The sequence below is a fragment of the Patiria miniata genome, unplaced genomic scaffold (genome assembly GCF_015706575.1).
Source record: "Patiria miniata isolate m_02_andy unplaced genomic scaffold, ASM1570657v1 HiC_scaffold_5, whole genome shotgun sequence".
In the NCBI taxonomy this organism is placed as follows: domain Eukaryota; kingdom Metazoa; phylum Echinodermata; class Asteroidea; order Valvatida; family Asterinidae; genus Patiria; species Patiria miniata.
The window spans coordinates 35,032,173-35,056,500 of NW_024037072.1; the positions used below are offsets into that span (position 1 = coordinate 35,032,173).

At 41.7% G+C, this 24,328-nt stretch overlaps 1 protein-coding gene across 1 annotated transcript; it reads left to right on the forward strand.

Annotated features, from left to right (window-relative positions):
* The first annotated feature begins 218 nt into the window (after positions 1–218).
* Positions 219–24,246, forward strand: LOC119742187 (monocarboxylate transporter 13-like). Its single transcript, XM_038218226.1, has 5 exons — positions 219–306; positions 17,208–17,413; positions 21,133–21,276; positions 22,355–23,197; positions 23,916–24,246. The coding sequence occupies exons 2-5, from the start codon at positions 17,221–17,223 to the stop codon at positions 24,056–24,058; spliced, it is 1,323 nt and encodes a 440-aa protein (XP_038074154.1). The 5' UTR covers positions 219–306; positions 17,208–17,220; the 3' UTR covers positions 24,059–24,246.
* The last annotated feature ends 82 nt before the right edge of the window (positions 24,247–24,328 follow it).

Consider the following 24,328-nt stretch of genomic DNA (forward strand, 5'->3'; position numbering starts at 1 on the left):
TGCACACAATTAGCAGGCAGGTTGAGGTTATGGCCCGATAAGCCATTGTACAAATTGGTTTCGCCTGACCTTTTCACTGCCAATCCAAAATATTGTTCGCTTACTCAAAAAAATCAGCTATATAGTGGCCTCACCCATCGTTTTAACAAAGGCATGATTGAATTGTATAGCCCTCGCACTTTACGCATGAACAAAGCTCTTGGTTGGTTTGAGATTCCCAAGATGCCACTTGGTCATTGGTTCGCTTTCCGCCACGACTGCCGCTTGCCACTAGCTCCTGTTAAACGTGTGCCTGTGAGTCAGTTTGTGAGTACGCTAGATGTTTCATATTTTTTCAGTTAAAAAAACTCTGAGTTATAATTTGGGTCAGTTGTGATGATGGTAACCATTTTAAAACAACCTGGTAAATATGTGCTGTAGGACAAATAAGGTCGTGTCCGAATTACCTGGCTAAACGGCTTGAAATTACACACGCGTCTTCGGTAGCGGCTGAAGCCACTTTCCATAGGCTCGGCTGTAATTTCAAGTCGACGCCGGCACGGCCTAGGCTAATAATGTCAGTTTTAGAATTATTGTCTGGCAGTCGATATTGAATTTTGTGAAGAAATAATTCAGTAACTTATGCTTTTCGTTCGATGTCTCATTCGAAAGTGCATAACTTTGATATTTTCTGGGTAAATAATTGGAAAAAAAAATCGATATCATATAGATTTTTCAAAAACAAGTGTCGACGTGAAACTCTAAAATAGTATGCGGGGAATCATCTTGAAGTGCCCCGCGCCGGTATGGTGTAAGGCCTATGTAGACGGTAATTCCTTCCCCGCTAAAACTGTCCGGGGTACAGAATACCTACCGATACATGAAGTTACAAGTTACAAGTGTTCCCCGGTCCGTTTATTCTGTCCATCTTGCGGTTATCACACTGCCGCTGGAATAAATCTTTGCCAGGGGGTGCTGGAATTTCTAAAGGACGGACAAAATTAATACGAAAGCGGAGCGCAAAGCCCTTACGTCGTGGCTTAATTTGGAATATGGATGCTCTGTGGTGCAATCTGAGGCGATTCCTGGCCACTTTCATTTGACGTTTTTAGCAATAGTTTGCTGGGATTATAAAGACAATTTATTTATTATTTTGTTTTAGATTATACTGTTTCTCTTAAAACGTTTAACTGTGCTGAAAAGTGGAGAACCCTGTATTTTTATCTCCATTTTTTGTTACATTTAATTCTGGAAAAAGAATTGTATCATTATGCACGACATCGCATGTAAATATTATTGTTGCAAGGCTGCTTTCTTACATTTAGTAAATTCCGTCGTGTATGTTTTGTTTTATTTTCCGAGCCCTTACGGCGTGGGGCCACAGGGCCAGGGGTCCGCTTTAAGGCCCGGAAAATGTTGGATTCTGGATGCACTGTGATGAAATATACTGAAGTATACTGAAACTTACAAAACAAGAAAGGATTTTTTTGGGTTCAAGTTAAAACAAATGGTTCCACTGGAAGTGGATGAATTTCTGTTCATAAAAATATTCACATAGTTCTAACTCGCCAAACGATGTAGCTCTCGATATATTTGCAGTTGTATTTGTTTGTTACAGAGAATGGCAGATATAAAAGATTTAAAAAGACCGTATGCATCTTTTTGTTTATGATCGGTAGATGGCAGGTTTGGGGCTAGGCAAGGATTTATCGGTATACTGAGTTTTATGAGGAAAAACTTGCAGAGGGTAAAAAACATATGAGGCGCCATGTGTAAATAAATTATTTAACAAAATTATTTATATATAATTTATTATAAATTATATATAAATAAAAAAAGTGTGCAAAAATTATATATAAATAATAAGTTTGCAAATAAATTATATATAAATAAAAAAGTGTGCAAAAATTATATATAAATAATAAGTTTGCAAATAAATTATATATAAATAAAAAAAGTGTGCAAAAATTATATATAAATAATAAGTTTGCAAATAAATTATATATAAATAAAAAAAGTGTGCAAAAATTATATATATATAATAAGGTTGCAAATAAATTATATATAAATAATTCTAGTTTGCCCAAAATCATATGTAAATAATTAGGTTGCAAAAAAAATTATATATAAATAATGCAGTGGCAAATAAATTTATTTACATATAATGCAAACTGCCAAACAATTATTTACATATAATTGTCCGGGGGGGGGGGGGGGGGCTCATGCCATATTTTCAATGGGGAGCGCCAATAAAATCCTAAAATCATTCACACTATATTAACTAATGCACCCTTGTCAAGGCTATTTCTTCTTTAGGGGCAGACCGTTCGCATGTCAACAAAATCCTTCTTTTTGCTAATGCAATTTTTTTTTTACGGAATTTATTTTTGGGGGGCTAGATGATCTGTATATGCTCTGTGCAGTGTGGTGCAATCTGAGGCATCTCCTGGCCACTTTCTTGAATGAAATGTGCTCTTGTTTAAGGAGATGGGGGGTCGGTCATCAAAGCTGATATATCACAAACGTCACATCAAAACTGTAGTTTGACTTTCTTTCGAGATTTGCCCTCTTTAGCTTGATCCATGATTTTGAGTGGTCACTTAGAATCAGCTAAATTCTTAACTGCCTGCGAGCGAGCACGTGCTAGTGTTTTGCACAGCTATGTAGCTGTAAACCTCCGTATATGAAGCGACCTCGCGCGGCATGGCAGCTCGTGCCGACATGACAAAGTGTACAATCTTTTGCCATGGGGTTTTAGAACCAGGTTTTGAGCAGCGGTGTTTATTATTTACATTCTCCATTGTTTCTTCCTTTCCCCTTCTTTCTCCATTCTTCATTTTCTATTTTGCCGACAGCACCATGATTTTGCCGACAAAACTGACTAATGGGGGGGGGGGGGAGTATGGGGGTGAGACCCCCCCCCCCCCCATGTAGTGACGCCCATGTACGCAGGCATGTGCCACCAAAATTGTGACGTCACGAATCTGATCAAGTTCGCTATATTGTGTACTTATTATATGCCTATGGTACGAACGTGACATCGACAAACCGCCAAATCCTGATCAAAGAGTACATGTACATAAGGCCAAAAAAAAGTCTCCGGTTTCTAGTATGGAGCTTGCCCAAAAAGTGGTGCGGCGACGCGGCTTTTTTTTTTTTACCTGTTTTTTCTGCTTCAAATGTCGGCTGATGACTGCAAATGGTGCCCGACTAAACTTAGTCCAAATATTATCGGAGACCAGAGAGGCCACATAAAGCTTATTTTCGATCATAACCCCATCTAAAAACACGTTCAAATTGTGCAGCAGCAGGATTCCAGCCAAACCAGTGAGTTTGGCGGTTTTGAGACATCATCTTTCATTGAAAAAAAAAAAAATTCATTTTGCCGACGCACATGGCTACGGCGACGCGCGCGCATACCAGAAACCGGAGACTTGCTTTTTTTGGGGCCTAACGTGGGGTTGTTCATTTGGCACAGCGTGCACTGCCTACACTCTAAAAAAGCATTAGTCAGATTTGACTAGAAACCAGTCAAATTTGACTAGCCATTCAGGGTCAGCTGGGTGCAACTGAAAATCAGTCAATCTGACTAGATTTTTCCAGTCAGTATTATTGACTTTGGAAAAGTAATTATGCAAATAACTGAAATTGGAGTCGAACCCAACTACGTTTCTAGTCATAGTATTGAACTTTGCATGTTTAACTAAATTCCTATTCAATTTCCAATAACTGGGAAAACTAGTCAATATTTTGACTAAGTTGTTTTTAGAGTGTATTGTTGACGCGGTCTCGCGCCAGCGCTTGTAAGACAGGCAGTGGCCGACAGTACACCACGCTCTACCGCTGGCGAGATCGACGGACACTCGTGTGGCTTTTTCCTTTTCACCTTCATCATCGGGTAAAAATTTCCATTTTTTCACAGTCAATAAATTGCAACCTTTACGGTTTTGTTTCATCAGTGATCGGATTCAGATGTTGTATTCTATTGTCATTGCATCCACATTCACTAGTTCATTTAAAAAAATATTAATCCAAAAGAGTGCTTAATCGTCAAAGAGTGAGTTCGATTGCGGTTGAGTGTTATGTTTTGTAAGGAATAAGTGGCATACGATTGTTGTGTAAAGGTTGTCGACTCGATCATGGAGCTATAAAACACATGTTTTTTATAGCATGTGTTTTATAGCTCCATGACTCGATACACTTGATAAGGTCAAAAAAAAAGTCTCCGGTTTCTGGTATGCGCGCGCGTCGCCGCAGCCATGCGCGTCGGCAAAATGAAAACGTTTGTTTTTCAATACAAGATGATGTCTCAAAACCGCCAAACTCACTGGTTTGACTGGAATCCTGCTGCTGCACAATTTTAACGTGTTTTTAGATGGGGTTATGATCGAGAATAAGCTTTATGTGGCCTCTCTGGACTCCCATGTATTTGCACTGAGTTTAGTCGGGCACCATTTGCAGTCATCAGCCGACATTTGAAGCCAAAAAAAAAAAAAAAAAAAAAAAAAACTGGTAAAAAAAAAAAAAAAAGCCGCTTCGCCGCACCACTTTTGGGGCAAGCTCCATACCAGAAACCGGAGACTTTTTTTGGGGGCCTAAGGGATGTACTTACGTGAAGCCTTCTCGAAACTTTGCCTGATCTGGTCATGATCGACGTAAGTGTTCAGGGGCAGATCCAGGAATTGTTGCAGTACCATACTTTCAATGGGAGCGCTGGTCAAATCTACGGAAGACCGATAGTGCCACTCCATAAGTCTGACTATATTTTTTTGGACACGTGAACATATTTTTGTGTACAGCGGCCGCCACTAATATGTGGCGGCCGCCACATAATAAGTTTTCACACGTACAAAAAAACAAGTCTGAATATATTTTTTTGTACGTGTGAAAATATTTTTTTTGTACAGAGGATAAGTGGCGGCCGCCACATAATACACGTAATAAGTGGCGGCCGCTGTACAAAAAAAAAATATTTTCACACGTACAAATTATTCAGACTTACTGAGTGGCACTATCCGTCTTCCGTACAAATCCGACAATCATGAACACTATATTACATCATAGTTCACAAATATCACCGTACTCCAGCTGGCTCAGTCCGAATGTTGGGCACAGGCGGACATTATTACTGGTAAACTTGTCATCATTTGTGGGTGTCAGAGCAGGGGTGGGGGTGGGTGTTTTTTTTTTTTTACATTGTTTTAAATATATATCTATAAAAAAATCGAATCAGAGCTGTTTTTTTTTACCCCCAAAACCCCCCTTCTGGATCCGCGCCTGGTGTGTTGTACAGTTAACAGTCCCTTTTCTGTTAATATTTTTTTAATAACTTTTGTTCCAATCCTCAACAAAACCTGAAGTCTCACAAAATCATGTCTTTCCTATCCTGCCTCTCTATCTAGGCAGCAGCAGAGTAGTCAGTGCTATATATAAAATAGTATTAAACTATTAAATTATAAAATATTATGACTCAAACCTCCTCCATATCACCCTAACCCCCCCCCCCATCCACCATAAAATAATATTAAACTATTATATTATAAAATATTATGACTCAAACCTCCTCCATCACCCCGAGTAACACCCCCCCCCCCCCACCCCAAATGGGTTAACAAGGAATTATAGTCTTTGTATTCAGGCTCTTAGCAATAGGTAAGAGTGATTATTTGGGGAGGGAAACATGTTCAGGTAAATGCAAAACATCTCTTAGGCCAAAAAAAAAAAGTCTCCGGTTTCTGGTATGCGCGCGCGTCACCGTAGCCATGCGCGTCGGCAAAATGAAAAAGTTTTTTTTTCAATACAAGATGATTAGTCAGGTGGCATATGGTCGGAATCGTGACCGACTGGTCCAAAGCACCAAACTTGGCAGATAGATTCTTATAGACCCAGAGAAGATATTTAGAAGGGGTGACACCTGAAATTCTTTTGGGAAGGGTGCCTAATTTGCATAAATCTTTAATCCCTGCCGTGTAATATATTTTTTCCCATATTTGGGTATATTTTTATTTTTTTATTTTTTTGAAAAGTGTATTTTGGTGATTCGACTTGCATATTCTTACTTCAATAACATTTTCTAAAGCATGTCAGTGACTGAATAATTACGAGGACATAGTAAATCACCAAAATGGCTACTATTTTACCCTAAAGTTACGCGCATTTACCTTTTCCTCAGATATCATCAACTAGTCTCGCCAAACGTGGGTATTGATGAGCTTCAGTTCACAAAGGTACTTACTGACATAGTTAACCTAACAAAAATAAGTGGGAAATCCTGTGAAAATTGATATCATCTTGATGTTAGGCCCAAAAGACCAAAAAAGGGGAGAAAATGTGGTGTCCGTAAATTGGGCTACTACGGGAAGGGTGACGTGGGGACTTGAACAAGTTCAACAAAAATCCCCCCAAATAAGAGATTATTGTTGTTTACAATAATTTTGTCTACGCCAAAACGTTTTCTCAACAATAATTTTGGGAATTTCCTTGAACTTGTTCCAGTCTTCCATGTTAGACAACCCTTCACCTTACTTGTTAGCCCAATTTATGGACACCTCGTTTTTTCCCCCGTTTTTGTTTTCTGGGCTAAATATCACAATGTTCTCATTGTTCACATGATTTTGCATAAGGTTTCAATAGGGTAACTGTACCAGTAAGCTACGTGGTAAATTTGAAGTTCATCAATGCTGATGTTTGGCAAGACTAATTGATGATATCTGGGGACAATGTAAATGCGCGCAATTTAGGGCATAATAGTAGCCATTTTGGATCGTTACTATGTCCTCATAATTATTCAGTCACTTATATGCTTTGGAAAATGTTATTTAAGTAAAGATATGTAAGTAGAATCCCCAAAATACACTTTTAAAAAAAATAAAAAAATAAAAATATACCCAAATATGGGAATAAATATATTACATGGCAGGGATTAAAGATTTATGCAAATTAGGCACCCTTCCCAAAAGAATTTCGGGTGTCACCCCTTCTAAATATCTTCTCTAGGTCTATAAGAATCTATCTGCCAAGTTTGGTGCTTTGGACCAGTCGGTCACGATCTTGACGAAAATTAGATCTAAGCCACCTGACTAGATGTTTCAAAACCGCCAAACTCACTGGTTTCACTGGAATTCTGCTGCTGCACAATTTTAACGTGTTTTTAGATGGGGTTATGATCGAGAATAAGCTTTATGTGGCTTCTCTGGACTCCCATATATTTGCACTAAGTTTAGTCGGGCACCATTTGCAGTCATCAGCCGACATTTGAAGCCAAAAAAAAAAAAAAAACAGGTAAAAAAAAAAAAAAAGCCGCGTCGCCGCACCACTTTTGGGGCAAGCTCCATACCAGAAACCGGAGACTTTTTTTTTTGGCCTTATTTATTATTTTGTTTAGATTATACTGTTTCTCTTAAAACGTTTAACTGTACTGAAAAGTGGAGAACCCTGTATTTTTATCTCCATTTTTTGTTACATTTAATTCTGGAAAAAGAATTGTATCATTATGCACGACATCGCATGTTTGTTGCAAGGCTGCTTTCTTACTTTTAGTAAATTCCGTCGTGTATGTTTTGTTTTATTTTCCGAGCCCTTACGGCGTAGGGCCAGGGGTCCGCTTTAAGGCCCGGAAAATGTTGGATTCTGGATGCACTGTGATGAAATATACTGAAGTAGGCCTATACTGAAACTTACAAAACACGAAAGGATGTTTTTTTGGTTCAAGTTAAAACAAATGGTTCCACTGGAAGCGGATGAATTTCTGTTCATAAAAATATTCAAATAGTTCTAACTCACCAAACGATGTAGCTCTCGATATATTTGCAGTTGTATTTGTTTGTTACAGGGAATGGGGGGGGGGGGGTCTTTAAATAATAAAGTGGATTTTTGTATGCGAGCGCGGAGCCCCAACATTTTTTGATTGTAGATGCTCTGTGCGGTGTGGTGCAATCTGAGGCATCTCCTGGCCACTTTCTTGAATGAAATGTGCTCTTGTTTAAGGAGATGGGGGGTCGGTCATCAAAGTTGATATATCACAAACGTCACATCAAAACTGTAGTTTGACTTTCTTTCGAGATTTGCCCTCTTTAGCTTGATCCATGATTTTGAGTGGTCACTTAGAATCAGCTAAATTCTTAACTGCCTGCGAGCGAGCACGTGCTAGTGTTTTGCACAGCTATGTAGCTGTAAACCTCCGTATATGAAGCGACCTCGCGCGGCATGGCAGCTCGTGCCGACATGACAAAGTGTACAATCTTTTGCCATGGGGTTTTAGAACCAGGTTTTGAGCAGCGGTGTTTATTATTTACATTCTCCATTGTTTCTTCCTTTCCCCTTCTTTCTCCATTCTTCATTTTCTATTTTGCCGACAGCACCATGATTTTGCCGACAAAACTGACTAATGGGGGGGGGGGGGGGGTAATGGGGTGAGACCCCACCCCCCATGTAGTGACGCCCATGTACGCAGGCATGTGCCACCCAAATTGTGACGTCACGAATCTGATCAAGTTCGCTATATTGTGTACTTATTATATGCCTACGGTACGAACGTGACATCGACAAACCGCCAAATCCTGATCAAAGAGTACATGTACATCAGGCCAAAAAAAAAAGTCTCCGGTTTCTGGTATGGAGCTTGCCGAAAAAGTGGTGCGGCGACGCGGCTTTTTTTTTTTTTTACCTGTTTTTTTTTGGCTTCAAATGTCGGCTGATGACTGCAAATGGTGCCCGACTAAACTTAGTCCAAATATTATCGGAGACCAGAGAGGCCACATAAAGCTTATTCTCGATCATAACCCCATCTAAAAACACGTTAAAATTGTGCAGCAGCAGGATTCCAGTCAAACCAGTGAGTTTGGCGGTTTTGAGACATCATCTTTCATTGAAAAAAAAAAGTTTTCATTTTGCCTTATAGTCTTTGTATTCAGGCTCTTAGCAATAGGTAAGAGTGTGATTATTTGGGGAGGGAAACATGTTCAGGTAAATGCAAAACATCTCACACATGGCGCGCGTGTTGGGACTACTGACTATTGAAGAGTCAAATTGTATGGTAAGTCATACAAAACGAACACAATGTCATTGATGGTTGCTCGGTACAATGCACATTTCCAATCCTTTGTAAAATCGGAGGCTAAAGTTCAGTTACAGTCCACTTATCGTCATAGGGCTATACAGTGACGTTCGTTATTGTAGCAGCTGGGGAGGGGGGTGCTGGAGGGGCTTTAGCCCTCCCCCCTCCCCATTTTTTAGTTAGGCCCCCACCCAAAAAATCCATAAAAAAAGAAATTGCACTACCAAAATGTAAGAATGTGACGTACATGCGAACGGTCTCTCCCGGCCCCTGAATAACTAGTCGTGAAAAGGGTGCATTTGTACACTTTCAGTTAATATAGTGTGCCTGATTGTAGGGTTTTATCAGCGCTCCATATTGAAAATATGGCACGAGCCCCCATGTGTATTTCAGTCGAATGGACCACGGATCCTACACACAAGGATAAACGATTTTAACTGTTCCGAGCTCCAGTACAAAATGCATTGAGCGGGCTTGCCCTAATTGGTTAGACGCGGAGGCAATGTCAAATTACAATAACAAAAATAATACTCTATTCCGTTCTAAAGTTTCCCCCCGGAGCACGATCACAATATCGCATTGCATGCCGCATGCAGACGTTGCTGTTTAAGTCGAGTCCAAAAAATACAAATGTGTATTTCAGTCGCATGGACCACGGAGGATAAACGACTTTAACTGTTCCGAGCTCCAGTACAAAATGCATTGAGCGGGCTTGCCCTAATTGGTTAGACGCGGAGGCAATGTCTAGAACATAACAAAAATTAGAACGCTACTCTATTCCGTTCTAAAGTTATAATTAAAAGTAATTTTTAAAACTCTTTGTAATTTGATACCCGATGACGGCATGATGACGTCAAAGTTGTCGTCATTCTTCGACCAGGTTTCAAGTTCATACTAGGTTTATCATCCCGCGAATCGTTTGAAAGAAATTATGTTCGTTTTGAAATTTGAGACCCGTGTTGTCTGTATTTTAAATTCTCCTGAATTGACCTTCCGGTAGACCCGGAAATAAAGGTCAAGTGACTTGACGTACTCAACCAAAAATATTTATCAATTAATGATCTATGAACATAATTGATCGTTTTTGTTCAAGAGTTACAAGTTAAGTTTGTCAATTTTGAAATAAAAATCGCTTGTACTTTGATACCTGATGACGTCATCATTACGTCAGAGTAATATGCACCACTCGGGATCAGGGTTGATATATGTTCAAAATTATAAGTTTATACTATAAAGAAAACAGAAAACAGCGGAGAATTATTGTCCGGAAAAGAAGATTAATTTGTACCAGTTTAAAACGGTGACCGGGTCGTACCCGAATTAACCTGATCACGCAATTAACATCGCCAGCTGTCACTTTGCTTGTACAAAATTATACTCCTAATTCTATTATATGTAAAATGTATCATATTCAGCTTCATTTTCGCTACCCTTCAGCAACTAATTTTTTTTTTTTTTGGATTAATTGTACCATGCAGTATTTAACTATTGACCAATATTGTTGCGACTTCCCGGTATTTATTTCGGTTAGACTATCGTTTCCCGACAGCTGTGTATATGCGTGTTAATTATAATGGTCTTCCCTACCGAATTTATTTATGCAGCAAATGCGGCCTTGTTCAAATTCGCACGGAATGTATATATTGGTTCCTTTCTGTATATTTTGGTTTCGTTCTATATATTTTGGTTTCGTTCTATATATATTTGTTTCGTAATAAAGTCATAAAGGGCGCCTCATAGGAATGTAATGACGCTTAAGATTAACATATTCAACTATATACTAAAGCTCATTCAACTCTAACGTGTCACTGTGTGTACACATGAACACTTAAAGGTATAGTCCATCATTTGTAATTTGTGCAATTTGTTCGTGTGAAGCAACACACCTACTCAAAATCTGAAGAAGGGTGCTGAACAACTAACCTGATGAAGTTTCAGCTCAGCTTCAGCTGTATATTTCGAGAAAAACAGCATTCTAGGATCTCGATTTCAAATCAAAAGCTGCTGAATCATGTTTTGAATTGGGCCTGAATTCAGCGTCCAAGACCTTAGATATAGAACTTAAAATAACTAGATCGGACGCGCGTTCGAATGCGCCATTCGCTGTGCACAAAACTTCTGGGTTATTCATGGACGCGCTGCATGCAAAGTCACGTGAATAGGGCCACGCGCAAAGGGCAGCTGGTGAATGCTGGACGGAAAAATATCGCCAACACTCCCACCTGAATTCAGCTATGCGTTGAAGTTCTTAAACAACAGGTTGACATTTTTAACTACGATTTTTGACAATGTGACATTTCACATTCCTTTGAAAAGTTACACATGGGTTTGCCTCTGTGTCTTATTTGGGGCTAAATTGGCGACTGTGTTGAAGGTAATTGATTTTCAGCCTAGGATACTAATATGTACCGAAAAGTAGCCACATTGTGTTCTCATATCTTTAACAAAGGCAAATGTCAAAAGCGTAATTAAATGTCAACCTGTTTTATGAGATTTCCCCCTCTTTTTGGCGAGCTGCGAAGCAGATGCGAGCCTATGTAATACCAATTTCCGTCCGTCTGTCCGGGCGCCCGTCCGTCCGTCCGTCCGTCCGTCCGTCTGTCCGGCCGTTCTGACCATACCACCTTTGTGGGGTGATGTTCCTTTCAGGACACATCACCCCACTTTTTTCACAATAGAAAAACATCACCCCAGAAGAGAATCTTTAGAAAAAGGGATAATGGGAACACAATGCTATCACCCCACAATTCCGTCTGGCTGGAACGTCCGTCCGCGTTCAGATAAAAATGTTGAAGTTTTTGGTTCTAGTTAACTTGGGGGAAAAAATTAAAAGCAGTTGTCATGTATCATCTCTATAACTTCAGTTAGGTTCATATCATTGCAGTAAATTCAATGATTTTTTTGAGGAATTTTAATTCAAGGAAATGTTAAAGTTTTTAATTGTTACATGTTCATGTATACTGGTATAACATGTACATGTGTGTATACCGGTATAACATGTACATGTACATTATGCATTTTGGGGATGTGCATGAGCTTCTGGTTTGATCTTTTAGTTTATGGGGTTGGAGTAGGGATGGGGTAGGGGAAGGTGGGGTGGGGTGGGTTGGGGGATAGGGGTTGGAGTTAGGGTTTGTGTGAGTAGGATGAGTAGGGGAGCTAGGATGGGTGGGGCGGGGTGGGTTGGGGTGGGGTGGGGTGGGGAGAGGGGTTGGAATACTGGGTTTGGGTGGGGTGGGGATTTGTAGGGGTGGGGTGGGAACAGGTAGGGAGAGACAGGTAGGGGGAGACAGGTAGGGAGAGGATGGGCATGGATGTAGGGGTTGGGTTAGGAGGGGGTTGGGCAGGGGGCGGGATATAGGATCGGAGTAGGGTTGGGTTGGGGATGGGTTGTTGTAGGGGTTGGATAAGGGGAGGGGGCAGTATATAGGGATCAGAGTAGGGGTTGCATGGGGGTCAGGTGGGATGTATGGGTGGGGGAATGGGGTGGGCGGGATATTGGAATTCGAGTAAGGGTTAGGGTGGGGATGTGTAGGGTGGGTAAGGACAGATAGGGGAAGATAGGGTAGGTGGGTGTAGGGGGTTGGGGTAGGGGAGTGTACGGGTCAGGGGAGGGGGAAGGAGATAGGGATTGGAGTTTGGGTGGGGTTGGGATGTGTAGGTGATAGGGTGGGGATGGTTAGGGGAGGATGGAATGGGTGTGGGTAGGGGGTTGGGTGGTGGAGGGGGCGGGTTGGGGATGGGGTAAGGTTTTGGGATGGGGTAAGGTTTGGGGGAGGTGGTGATGGTGCTGTGTCTACATGTACATGTATACCCATTCTTGTTCTGCATTTGTGGCGACTGCACAATAATACAGTGACGGCTAACCTATATACACATGTATTTATTAGGTAATCTGTTGACTTTTTATGTTGACATTTAAAAACTGACCCCTACACCTAGGCACATCAACAAGAATCCTGATCCCCTTCCATCATGCCCATCCCCAACCCTACCTTCAGCCTCCCTTCCTGCCTTGAACAGCGAGCCATGGCGGCTTCGCCGTTCTAGTTTAAAATGTGCAATAAAAATCAACCGTTACTTGCCTATCAGACAAAACATAAACTTTTAATTTTACCAACATCAAAATGAAATAACAGAAAATCATTTTGTAAATGAGCAACGATAAAAACGGGCACTCGAAATATTGCTTTGCTTTAATACTGCTAACATCAATAGGAACATTACATTTGAAATGAATGGATGACTACAAAAACAAGTCTCTGGCCATCTGTTGTGAATACTGAACAAACTAATACTTAAATAACTTTTAGGTAATAAACAATTTATATACAATGAAAAATTACTCGTTAGCTAATAAATACACTGATGAAATGGCAGTTCCATATCCATAGCCATTAATCAAGGTGTCAAGAATATCATTGCTCATGAAAAAAATACATTTGGTTGTCACCATCCGAATTTTTATGTAAAGGTCTAGCCTATGCAACTACCAGCAGGTGAGTATTGCTTCCCATAAATTTATGAACCAGAATAAGTAATCCAATATATCTTCCTCATATGCATGAACGCAAACAGAGGGCTATTCAATCTTTCAATTTCTGAGGAGCAACAATAAGACGATAACGAAATACTAAGCGAAACTTGTTAAATTTTAGCTATGGTCCACGCACGAGGCCCAGTTATGCATGCGTGGCCAGCTATCTCCTCACTACGCACAGTCGGCAGTGCAATCTTCTTTCTGACGAAGACGTACGCTTTTGTCGAGCAGTGCAAACTTCTTCATCTGTTCACTATGATTGTGATTCGTTGAGCAAGGCGCAGTTTTCCCAGCTCCAGCAAAGTGACTTCCAATTGCAGAATAGGAAACTGTGTTTCCATCTGGTCGGCCATCTCTGGAGTAACAAGTTGCTCCTCTTACAGGCCTTTTACCACCTCTTTGACGGATAAGATCTTTTTCGACATGATCGTCGATTTTCCTGCCGGAGTTGTCTGTTTTCCTGTTCAAGCTTGGAATATATAGCCTTCCTGCTACTTCCGAGGGTAGATCCATTTCTGGTGGTAGACTGTATGCATGCTCTATCGCTGATGTTTGTTTTGCCGGTACAGCCGTGCACTGAAGCAATATCTTCGACGGGGGCTTGGGTCGGTTCTTTCCTTGCCGTTGGCAGCTTTTCTCTCTCGTGCTGAAGTCCATACACGAGACTGTAGTCTTTCTACGAAATATTTAAATACATGACAGTAATTATCGATAGCCTATCCTGGCCCCAAGGCTCATTGTAATACTTACAGGCTTCAAATGAGTCGGGTAGTCTTCAAAGATTGACGGTATGGCATCGACACGCAGACGTGTTTTCCCCCCATTCCACCTTGAAGCACTCTGCAGGGAAATGGTCGCTGCAAAGACGATGGTGCTTTGTTGGATTCCATTTGCTGCCATTTGGAATATTTCTCATTGATGTGTTCAAACTAGGAGAATGGTGCATTTTCTTTAATCACCCACATCCCACAACAAAAAGTGACTCCCAATCCTCGTTCCCCGCGGACTATTATTGAAAAGCAGGAGAGGGGAGGGTGATGTTAGGCCAGAAATAATTGTTATTCGATGTTCAGGATCAGGGGTACCATCTTAACTTTTAAAACAAGACACTGAAAATATTTTAAGTAGGCCCTGCGCGGTTATTACAAAATTCGGCGGATCCTTTGGATCACACATGGGGGTTTTCTCCACCGCCCATTCCTGTGATTTATGCCCATTTGGCATTGCGTAACGTAGCTTATATTGAGTTAATTTTTATAAAAGCTGTCTTGTTCGAAATGCACTCTCAAGAGATAAATTCTGTGTATTAAGTTACTCACACATGATGTTAACTTCTTGAGAGACTGTCCTCCGGGTCCCTTTCTCCGTCTTCGTTGAACTTTGCTGCCGCACAGATTGCCACCATTTTCAAGCAGTGATGGAGTACAGTACAAGTGATCGTCATGCCGAAGAAATGCGCGTTTAAATTTTTGACCCTATTCACGTGACCAATGGCAGCGTCCTGTCAAAACGCGCGTATCATACGCGTGTCCGATCTAGTTTTTTAAGTTCTATATCTATGTCCAAGACACGTTCTTATTACTGAGCCGAATGCAGCTACCCGATGTCGCGCACTGATCCGACGAATTATAGCAACCGCACGCGTGCGTGTGCGTCGTGTCAACGCTTGCGCGCGCTTCGCTGAATAAAAAAACGAACTACTAACGGAAATTTCCAACAGTGCGTCTTAAGAAGCACAGTTGGAAAGGCCTTCTTTCGTTGATTTCTTCAAAATAACAGCATGCCAGAAAGAATAATTTCCCAGGGAGTTCAGTCCCCTTACTATCTTTCAGCTAAATACGTTTTTCAACACTAATTACGTCAGTCACTTTTTGAATAGCTGCAAATGATGAACTACAGCTTTAATTAACTAAAGCATATGCGTCCAATACAAGAAAATAAGATGTACACTTTATGCAGCATTTTTGACCAGGCTTTGCAAGGCGTACAGTAAGTCATTCAATACATTTATAATCAAGCTTTTGTGATGATCCAGGCAAATTAACGTAGGTCCTATTTAAAATTTCCGTTCTACTTTCGTCACGAATTGTTCGTCCATTCAAGTTAATGGTAACTGGAACGCGAAATTGCTTTATGGGGCAAATCCACACCGACTAAATTTGAATGCCAATTTGATGGAGACATTTTCGCTCGTACCCCCGCCCTGCAAACAGGACGCTGTGATACTCTGATGAATCGCAGAATCTTGTGAAGGAAGTGGCCTATGACCTAATATATATAAAGCATCTGGCTGCAGCTGTTCAAGACCGCAGTTAGACAATGTGCGCAAATGCCATCCGAAAACTTTCCATAGAATTGCGCACATTCCATACCGGATGTGATTTCTGTTTCATTGCGGACCATGTGGACACAATATTGAGCGTCGCATAATGCAATCCGACCGTTCGTGATTCGAAATGGAGCCTGAGCGAGTGACGGGAATTGTAAATTTACAACACAGATAAGTTTTACAAAATTTCCTACATTATGACGCTTTTCAACGAGAAAAAACATCTCTAAACTGGAATTAAAGAGTAATGAATCAGTCTTAACGGCCGTTGCAAACCTTGCAGAGTCATAACCTTGATGACGCGCAGATCACTGGTCACGCAAAATCCATGAATTCATCAGAGTATCCCAACGTCCTGTTTGCAGGGCGGGGTACGAGCGAAGGAGACATTGAGCTGCGCGTACATCTCCAGAGGGCGCGAATGCTTATGGTTGCAGACCAGTAAATAAACTTCCATAGACCCCAATGGTAAATGCTCACACTTCAGAAACTCGGGAAAAATACTCACAACTCTCCAAGGTGTTCGAGACACACATCAAATTAAAGCATATTTCATCATCTTTCATTTTCTTTTTTTTTGGGGGGGGGGGGTGGTTAACTGATGACTTTTAGGAGAAATTTCCATCCGAAGATGATCACCCCTGAAAATAGTCCTGAAGCCCATCGCCATGTTGAAAAACGATGCCTACACTCCATTGCAAAATAAAGCGCTTTAAGGGCCCCAATTTCATCCAGATTGAACGGAACTACAAGCTCACAGTCCTGTGCACGGCTTCCACCCATATTTCCACAAACCCTCAAGTTCATGGCCCACAGCATGCTCAAATATTGCAGATTTTGAGGGCTTGCAAATCGTGATTTGGCCGGCGCAGGCAATTCGGACCGATTTACTGGTCTGCAACCTATATGAAATTTATCCGAATATGTTTAGCCGTCACTGGGCCCCGTGGATCATAGGGCGTTGCGTGCGGGCGAAGGAGTCGTCCACTTTTTAGAGTATTACTCACTCGCACTTTCGTAACCACGGGAAGAGCATCCAATCAACGGTTCATTGAGCGGGAAGGGGCTGGAACAGGAGCCTAGTCTTGCTAAAGAACAGTCCTCCTCAGCTATACTCATAATTTTGATAAGAAAACAAGATTTTTGAAAGAACGGAGTCGCGGTATAACGCCGCAATTATTGTTTGCGTACAGGCTACAAACAGAAATATCACGCGTACGTTTATTGAAGCCATCATTCGCTCAAATATATGCCACAGCTTATCATCGTGGAGGTTATAGCTTTCTGGTTACCCTTCATTGCAGTGTTGGAGCAACTATGGGTTGTCTGTCGGCTCAAGTTCGATCGGGATGGTGTGCTGTGCTCTCCCTGCACATGACCTGGCTGGTCTGGACTGGTCTCATCAAGGGCCTTGGCGTGATGCTGCCCGTCTTGCAGGAAGAGTTTCAATCGAGTACGTGGCTGGTAGGCTGGACTATCGCCATCATCAACGGAATCAGCGACTTTGTGGGTAGGTCGAGAGGTTACTTCAAGTATAGATAAGCACTTAATTAATAAGGATGAGAGAATGTACTATCCAGGCGCCACTTCTGAGTTGTGTACAAAGTCTATGGAGAGATAGTCGAGTGCACTTTCAAAGTATTTTCTAACAAAATTGGAAATGTTTCTCAGTCCAAAATTCATGTCTTTTCAAATTTTTTTGCAGTGACTGACCTGCGATGAATATGACAAAAAGTGGCGTCAGGATGCAACATTTTTTCCAGTTGCTATACTTAGTTTCGACCCTCTGAACAAAATGTTGCATTTGTAAATCAAAAGGAAGCGAAATATTTGCGCAAACGAAATGACCATACTCTTCCAGATATCAAATCATTTATGAATGAGGCGATATTAAAGTATGCTCCTTTTTATTATTCACGCGGAAAATCTGTACTAATTTTGGGGAATCTGGTAATATTCAGTCAACAATGTCAGTGTGACAGCTATAAAGTGGAGATTTTAGCGAGGTACGTTTATTTTAACGCCAGCTTTAATTTCTATGCACAATTTCCACCATGTAGAATAATTCATTCTGTTTGCCAGAATTAAATTAAGCATCATATTTCGTGAAACATAGATTTTTTGTCTTCTGGTTTGCAATACTTGTGTTTCCTGAAGTCAATTTTTGTGTAGTTTATTGAGCAACCTCTAATTCTCCACAGAGGCACAGATATGGCAATATAACGATTTACTTGAAAAGAAGCACCCTCGGTTTTGTTCAAGTTATCTTGTATTCGTGGTGATTAATGATGTGCGACAAAAAGGTTCAAAATGACGTAACATTGTTTGCGAAACATACGTGTTGTGCGTACCACTTCCCTGAACAGCTGTTAAAGTGTTATTAAAATGAATAATATGCATTAGGTGACATGCGTAATTTTTGCTAATTTAAATCATCGTTACCAGCAAATAATATCAGAATTATCTTGTATTCGTGTGCGACATAAACGTTCGCATACGACATCAATTAATCTGTAATAATTGCGAAAGGAAACATACATGTTCTGCATACCATTTTCAGTTGTAATATTAAATGAATAACAGCATGCAGTATAAATTAATGTAAATTAATCTTCGTTCCTTTTTGGGGGGATGGGGAGGGGGATACAATGAGTGTTGCACTAGGTCGCTCGTCCTGTGAATCGCACGGGCTGGGCTCTCGGGTGACGATCATGGCCCAATTTCACGGCTTTTCAGTATGAAAAGAATTCGCACTAACTAGGCCTATTCCAGAAAGTTCCGCGTAAGCGTATTTTCGCGTGGTAGCAAGTAGTCTGGTTCCGAGAACAAAATATTCTGACTTAGTTTTTCTGATCTTCAGAAATACTAATAATCTGTTGGTCTTGGAACCAGACTAGGTAGCAATGACTTTTTACGTGTGCGCGCATGCGCACATCTTGTGCTTACAAACAGGACGACGCTGGGAACGGCTGATCTTGTTTGAGCTCTGACTGGATACATTTTGCGTGACCTGTGACATAGATGCTGCACACAAACTCGCTAGAGCTGTGAAGCATACTTAGCGCGCAACCTCGTCCCCAGGGCTTACTTGATTTCCAACCTCGTTTCCAATAGTATGCCTTGTAGAGGAAACGTTCTTCCTGTATCCTGATTCCATACCGCAATGAGCAAGAACTGGATTTATATCGTGTAGTTGGTGTTGTTATTTCCAACGTGTTTTCACGTTCATTGTAATTATAACGTCCACACCTTCTCAACAAGAATCCTTTCCTTTCCAATTCGTTCATTTTAATATGAAATTTGAAACTGCATATTGACTGGATAAGAAAAACTTTGAAAAACATCGTGTTTTCGTAACTCACGCCATGCTCATGCCGCGACGAATTGATCGTGCCCTTACCCACACACCACATACCAATAATAAAAAAAACGCGCTGATGTAAAGCACAGGATGACACCAGAGAATTCCTCATTTTGCATCCGTTTTAAAACAATTTTCACCATGCAAATGATCCAATACCAGGGTAAGAGAGCAGGTAGTGGAAGGCGCGTACTGCTCGACACTACTGGGGACGAGGTTGCGTAGCGCGCTAGTTGCATATGCGATGCGTGCGAAAGTCATGATACGTTACCCAGAATGTCATTCATACTTCCTTCACAAGATTCTTTGAAGCTCATCAACCCCTCCCAGCGCCCTGTTTGCAGGGGAGGGGGGGGGGGGGGGGGCTACGAGCGAAACACGGGATTAGCGCACAAGTTCGTCGGTATACAGGATGAGTAAAACAATTTCCGAAACCCAAATATCGGGACCATTGTTTTAGTGAAGTTCTGCATGTAGCACTTTCAAACGAAAAAAAAAAAATCACATAATGTGATTTTTTTTTCGTTTTGAAAGTGCTACATGCAGAAAGTCGTTCTGGAAATGGTTTAAGTTTTAGGGAGACACTCGAAAAGTTTCCCTGATGCCCAGTGTCTTCCTATAATGTCAAATAATTCACTACAACGTGTCTCCTTGAGATATTTGTTGTTTTTGCATTTCAACAGAATGCCTATTTAAGTTATGAGATCTTACACGTTATACAAACAATAATCAAAATGTGTTTGTTTGTTGGTTTCATTGTTGGTAGTTTGTTTTTATTTTGGCTGACATGTGAAGGCGATGATGTCATGCATCCCAGCGATTTTTAATTTAATATGTTGCATAACATCCATGGCGCGTGGTGCAATCGCCACTGCTCTCTCGCCCTATAGTAGCATGTAGCACTTTCCAAATCTAGGATATGAAAGCCCAATTCATAAGCTTTCTTTTAGTACACGAATCATTGAAATCATTCATGTACTTTTTAAGTTACGGAATTTTAAACACAACGGTACCACCGTTTTAATTAAAGTTCTGTCCACGGATCACAAAAAAAGGTGTGCTTTCTTTCAGCAAAACGAAAAACAATTCACACACATCCCTAATAGCAACATATTAAAGAACGACTTTTGGTGTCGAAAGTTTTCTAAACCGTTTCCCGGGGTCGAGAATTTAGTAAAAATTATAAGTTCGGGGAAAGGAACGTATTTAGAAATGGTGTTATAGGTGGGAGTTTGTTGGGCTTTTATTCAGTAAACAAGTCTATTCTCGGTAAACGTTATGTGCCACAGGATTGTGAGTTGGAGTTCTACACCCAACCAAGCGGTTCTTCTCAGAACCACACTTCTTGATAATAATAATGATAATAATAATACCGGAGTCTTATGTAGCGCACGTATCTACCATAGTACCAACTCTTGGGTACTCAAGGCGCTGGAAGTTATGTAGATTATTAAAGACAGGTAAATTAAGTTTTATGAGAAATATGACACCCACTAAGTAGCACCTTATAAGGGTTTACAAGGTGCTGCGGCGCATATTGCAGCCACTGCCAGAAATACCGGGGCAAAGCCCTTCTCTGAGCGATAAGTGTTGCTGGGTTCTTTAACGTGCACTACACAACACACGGGACCTACGGCTTTACGTCCCATCCGAAGGACGAAGCAATAATGGTAAAGAGAGCACAAGCACCATGTTCCCACGCTCAGGATTCGAACCCATGTACCACGGCACACGAGTCGAACACCATAACCATCGGACCACAGTACCCCAAGAAGAGATTACTTTCCACATGGTGTTACCCGCAATCTTTCTACTTTAGAATATTGACGATGCTTACCAACATTTTGTTATATTCTTGATATAAATAGGACCTTTTGCCGGGCCGCTGGAGATGAAATTTGGACCCCGGATGGTCATTATGATGAGCGGTGTGCTGATTGGTGGATCTCTAGTGGTGGCCTCCTTGGCAACATCTGTCATACAATTTGCTGTGTCTTTGACTCTGCTCTCAGGTAACGAAACTGGTCGATAGTAATGTGGATGCTAAGCTGCACCTCACGAATTCAGAATGGCACACAAGTCACCCATGTTGAATCATCCATTGCCTCCTTAAAAAACATTAATGTTTAAACCATTGATTCTTCCATTGGAGATGAGCCTTTGACTTTCCGAAGTCCCGTCTAAATTATACAAAATACCTATTCTACAGACTTTGAACAGGCCTTTGCAGGTTTATTCAGATACTGATTTTATAGCTGCTCAATAATCATTGATTAATTGATTATAATTTGGAAGAGCTTGTGCAAACGAAACACACTGGTTTTAGAGACCGAGTCCAAACTGAACCATCTCCCTGAATGTGGCTCACTTTCACCAACATTGAATCGTGAAGTATTTTGGGTTTTTTGTGTTCCGACACCCCTATGTTCCGACACCCCTATGTTCGGACAACTCAACCTATGTTCCTACACCCCTATGTTCCTTCACCCTATGTTCCGACACCCCTATGTTCCGACAACTCAACCTATGTTCCGACACCCCTATGTTCCGACACCCCTATGTTCCGACACCCCTATGTTCCGACACCCCTATGTTCGGACAACTCAAGCTATGTTCCTACACCCCTGTGTTCCGACACCCCTATGTTCCGACACCCCTATGTTCGGACTACTTAACCTATGTTCGGACTACTCAACCTATGTTCTTACACCCCTATGTTCCTACACCCTATGTTCCGACACCCCTATGTTCCGACTACTCAACCTATGTTCCGACACCCCTGTGTTCCGACATAAATGTTCCGACAACCTGCACATAAGATTGTGTTTCTCCCGGTGAGGGTTAGGGGTAGGATTAGAGATATGGATAGGGATAGGGATCGGGATAAGGATAAGAACATGTGCAGTCGGAACATTGGGGTGTCGGAACATAGGGTTGTCGAAACATAGGGGTGTAACCAATACAACTGTACGTTTTGTTGGAAATGCTATTTTTTTTCTGAATGGGGAAGACCGGCCTGTTGATCTCCTTACGTTATTTACAAACTGAAATAATTTGGGTTGAATTTGTTTAAATGTTTCCTCTCCGCAGGCTGTGGTATAAGTTTTGCCAATATCCTGACCAGGGCGATGGTGGGGCGGTACTTCACGACACACTACACCGCAGCTAACGGCATCGGGCACGCGGGCCATTCGGTAGCTCTCATTGTCTTCGCACCTCTGACTCAACTCCTCCTGGACACCTATGGTTGGAGGGGAGCCATGCTGCTCCTGGGCGGGATCTGCATGCACCTTGTCCCGTGTGGGACCCTCTTTACCGACAGACCGACGTCGCAAAGACACGGTGGTGCGAGTGGCGACGAGTACGCACCGCTCCCTGGCGATTCCGAGTCTCCGCCCCAGAGTTCCAAATGCTGCTGCTGCTGCTGCCTCGAACTCCAGTTCAGTGGTGCACGTTGCGCTCTGAATTTCGGCCTGGAGGTCTTTGAGAAAGCCTCTTTTTACCTGACGGCGGTCCTCTTCATTAGCAACCGCCTAGTCAACGACCTGTGGGTTATCTACTTCGTGGACCACGTTTACGCTAAAGGATTATCCGGGCAAGACGCCGTGACTTTCACCGCAGCGGCCGGAGTGGCTAATCTGGTTGCGAAGGTAGCTCACGGACCTGTGGTGGACAGGGGTTGGATGGGGCTCCGGACAATGATGGTCGTGACAATAACCGTGGCTGCCGCTTGCCTCTTCGCTGATCCATGGATGGACACCTACTTGTGGCTAATGGTCAATGCTGTGGTTTTCATGGGAGCATCTGGCGTGATTGGTGCGCTGCTAGATGTGTATACCAAAGACCTGCTCGGTGCGGATTATCTTGTCAGTGCTTTCAGTTGGATGGGAGTCTTGAGTGGATTTGCCACAACCAGCCTTGGATTCTTACCGGGTAAACTTTAACAACTTCCCTTGTTAACATCAGCAAACATCCATTTTTGGAGAAGCCTTAATTGACTCACGGCCAAAGAGTTTATTACTTTGTTAATACCAATATGCCTGTTAAAATAGTCCGTGCACGGACATTCAATATCCATGTACGTGCGATGAGTTCTCGTCTGCACATTTTGCAGACTGGACTTGATATTATAAAAGCAACCCTAAACCATATTATATTTGTTTGACAATCTGTCGAAGACGATTAATATACTGCCGAGCATTCAATTAATAATTTCTTGTTCGGTATGATTCAACCGGCTAGCCCGCAAAACGAAAGCAATTCACACATATTTTTTCTATGTGATTTGTTTTCGTTTTGCTGAAAGAACACTTACCTTTTTGTGATCCGTGGACAGAACGGTGGTTGAGTTTAAAATTCCGTAACTTGAAAAGTACATGAGTGATTTGAATGATTTTTGTACTAAACGTTAGCTTATGAATTGGGCTTTCATATCCTAGATTTTGAAAATGCTACATGCAGAACGTCACTAAAACAATGGTCCCGACATTTGGGGTTGTTTTCTTACTCACCCTGTATTACAGTTAAATGCTCTTTCATTTGCCTTGAGAAACTAGAGGAAACGCATGGCAGTGAAATGTTTTTATTAAGCCTGAAGAGAACTTAATCCAAAGAACAAATCTTGACTTGATTTTGGCTGGTCTATTTTCAGGTTGGATGTATGATGTAAGCGGAAGTTACGACGGCGCGTTTATTCTGATGGGAGGTATCTGGTCCGTGTCACTCGTTGTCATGGTGATGGAAGGTGTGATGTACAAACTAGGGTGGATCACCAGAGATTCCGACAAGAAGTGAACCATATTTACCTCGGGTCACCGAATTGTATTGAATGGTCAACGGCTTGACTTCAACTGGTTGTATCACTCAAATGATTGTATCACTCCAACCGATAAAGACCTCGTATATTATATATAGGCCTAGTAGACAAACAGCGGATGGTGCTATGTGGTCTACTCCAGTGGCGTAGCCACGGGGGGGGGGGGGGGGGGGGGGGCGGGGGGGGGGGCGACAGCCCCCCACCCCCCCCAATGAAACCTTGTCGCCCCCCACTGAGATTTTGAGTTT

Bases quoted from the DNA above. Each gene is read 5' to 3' on its own strand.
- LOC119742187 (XM_038218226.1), top strand. From the start codon at position 17,221: ATGGGTTGTCTGTCGGCTCAAGTTCGATCGGGATGGTGTGCTGTGCTC. The intron at 21,277-22,354 runs GTAACGAAACTG...TCCTCTCCGCAG, and splicing joins GTCTTTGACTCTGCTCTCAG to GCTGTGGTATAAGTTTTGCC. The intron at 23,198-23,915 runs GTAAACTTTAAC...GTCTATTTTCAG, and splicing joins CAGCCTTGGATTCTTACCGG to GTTGGATGTATGATGTAAGC.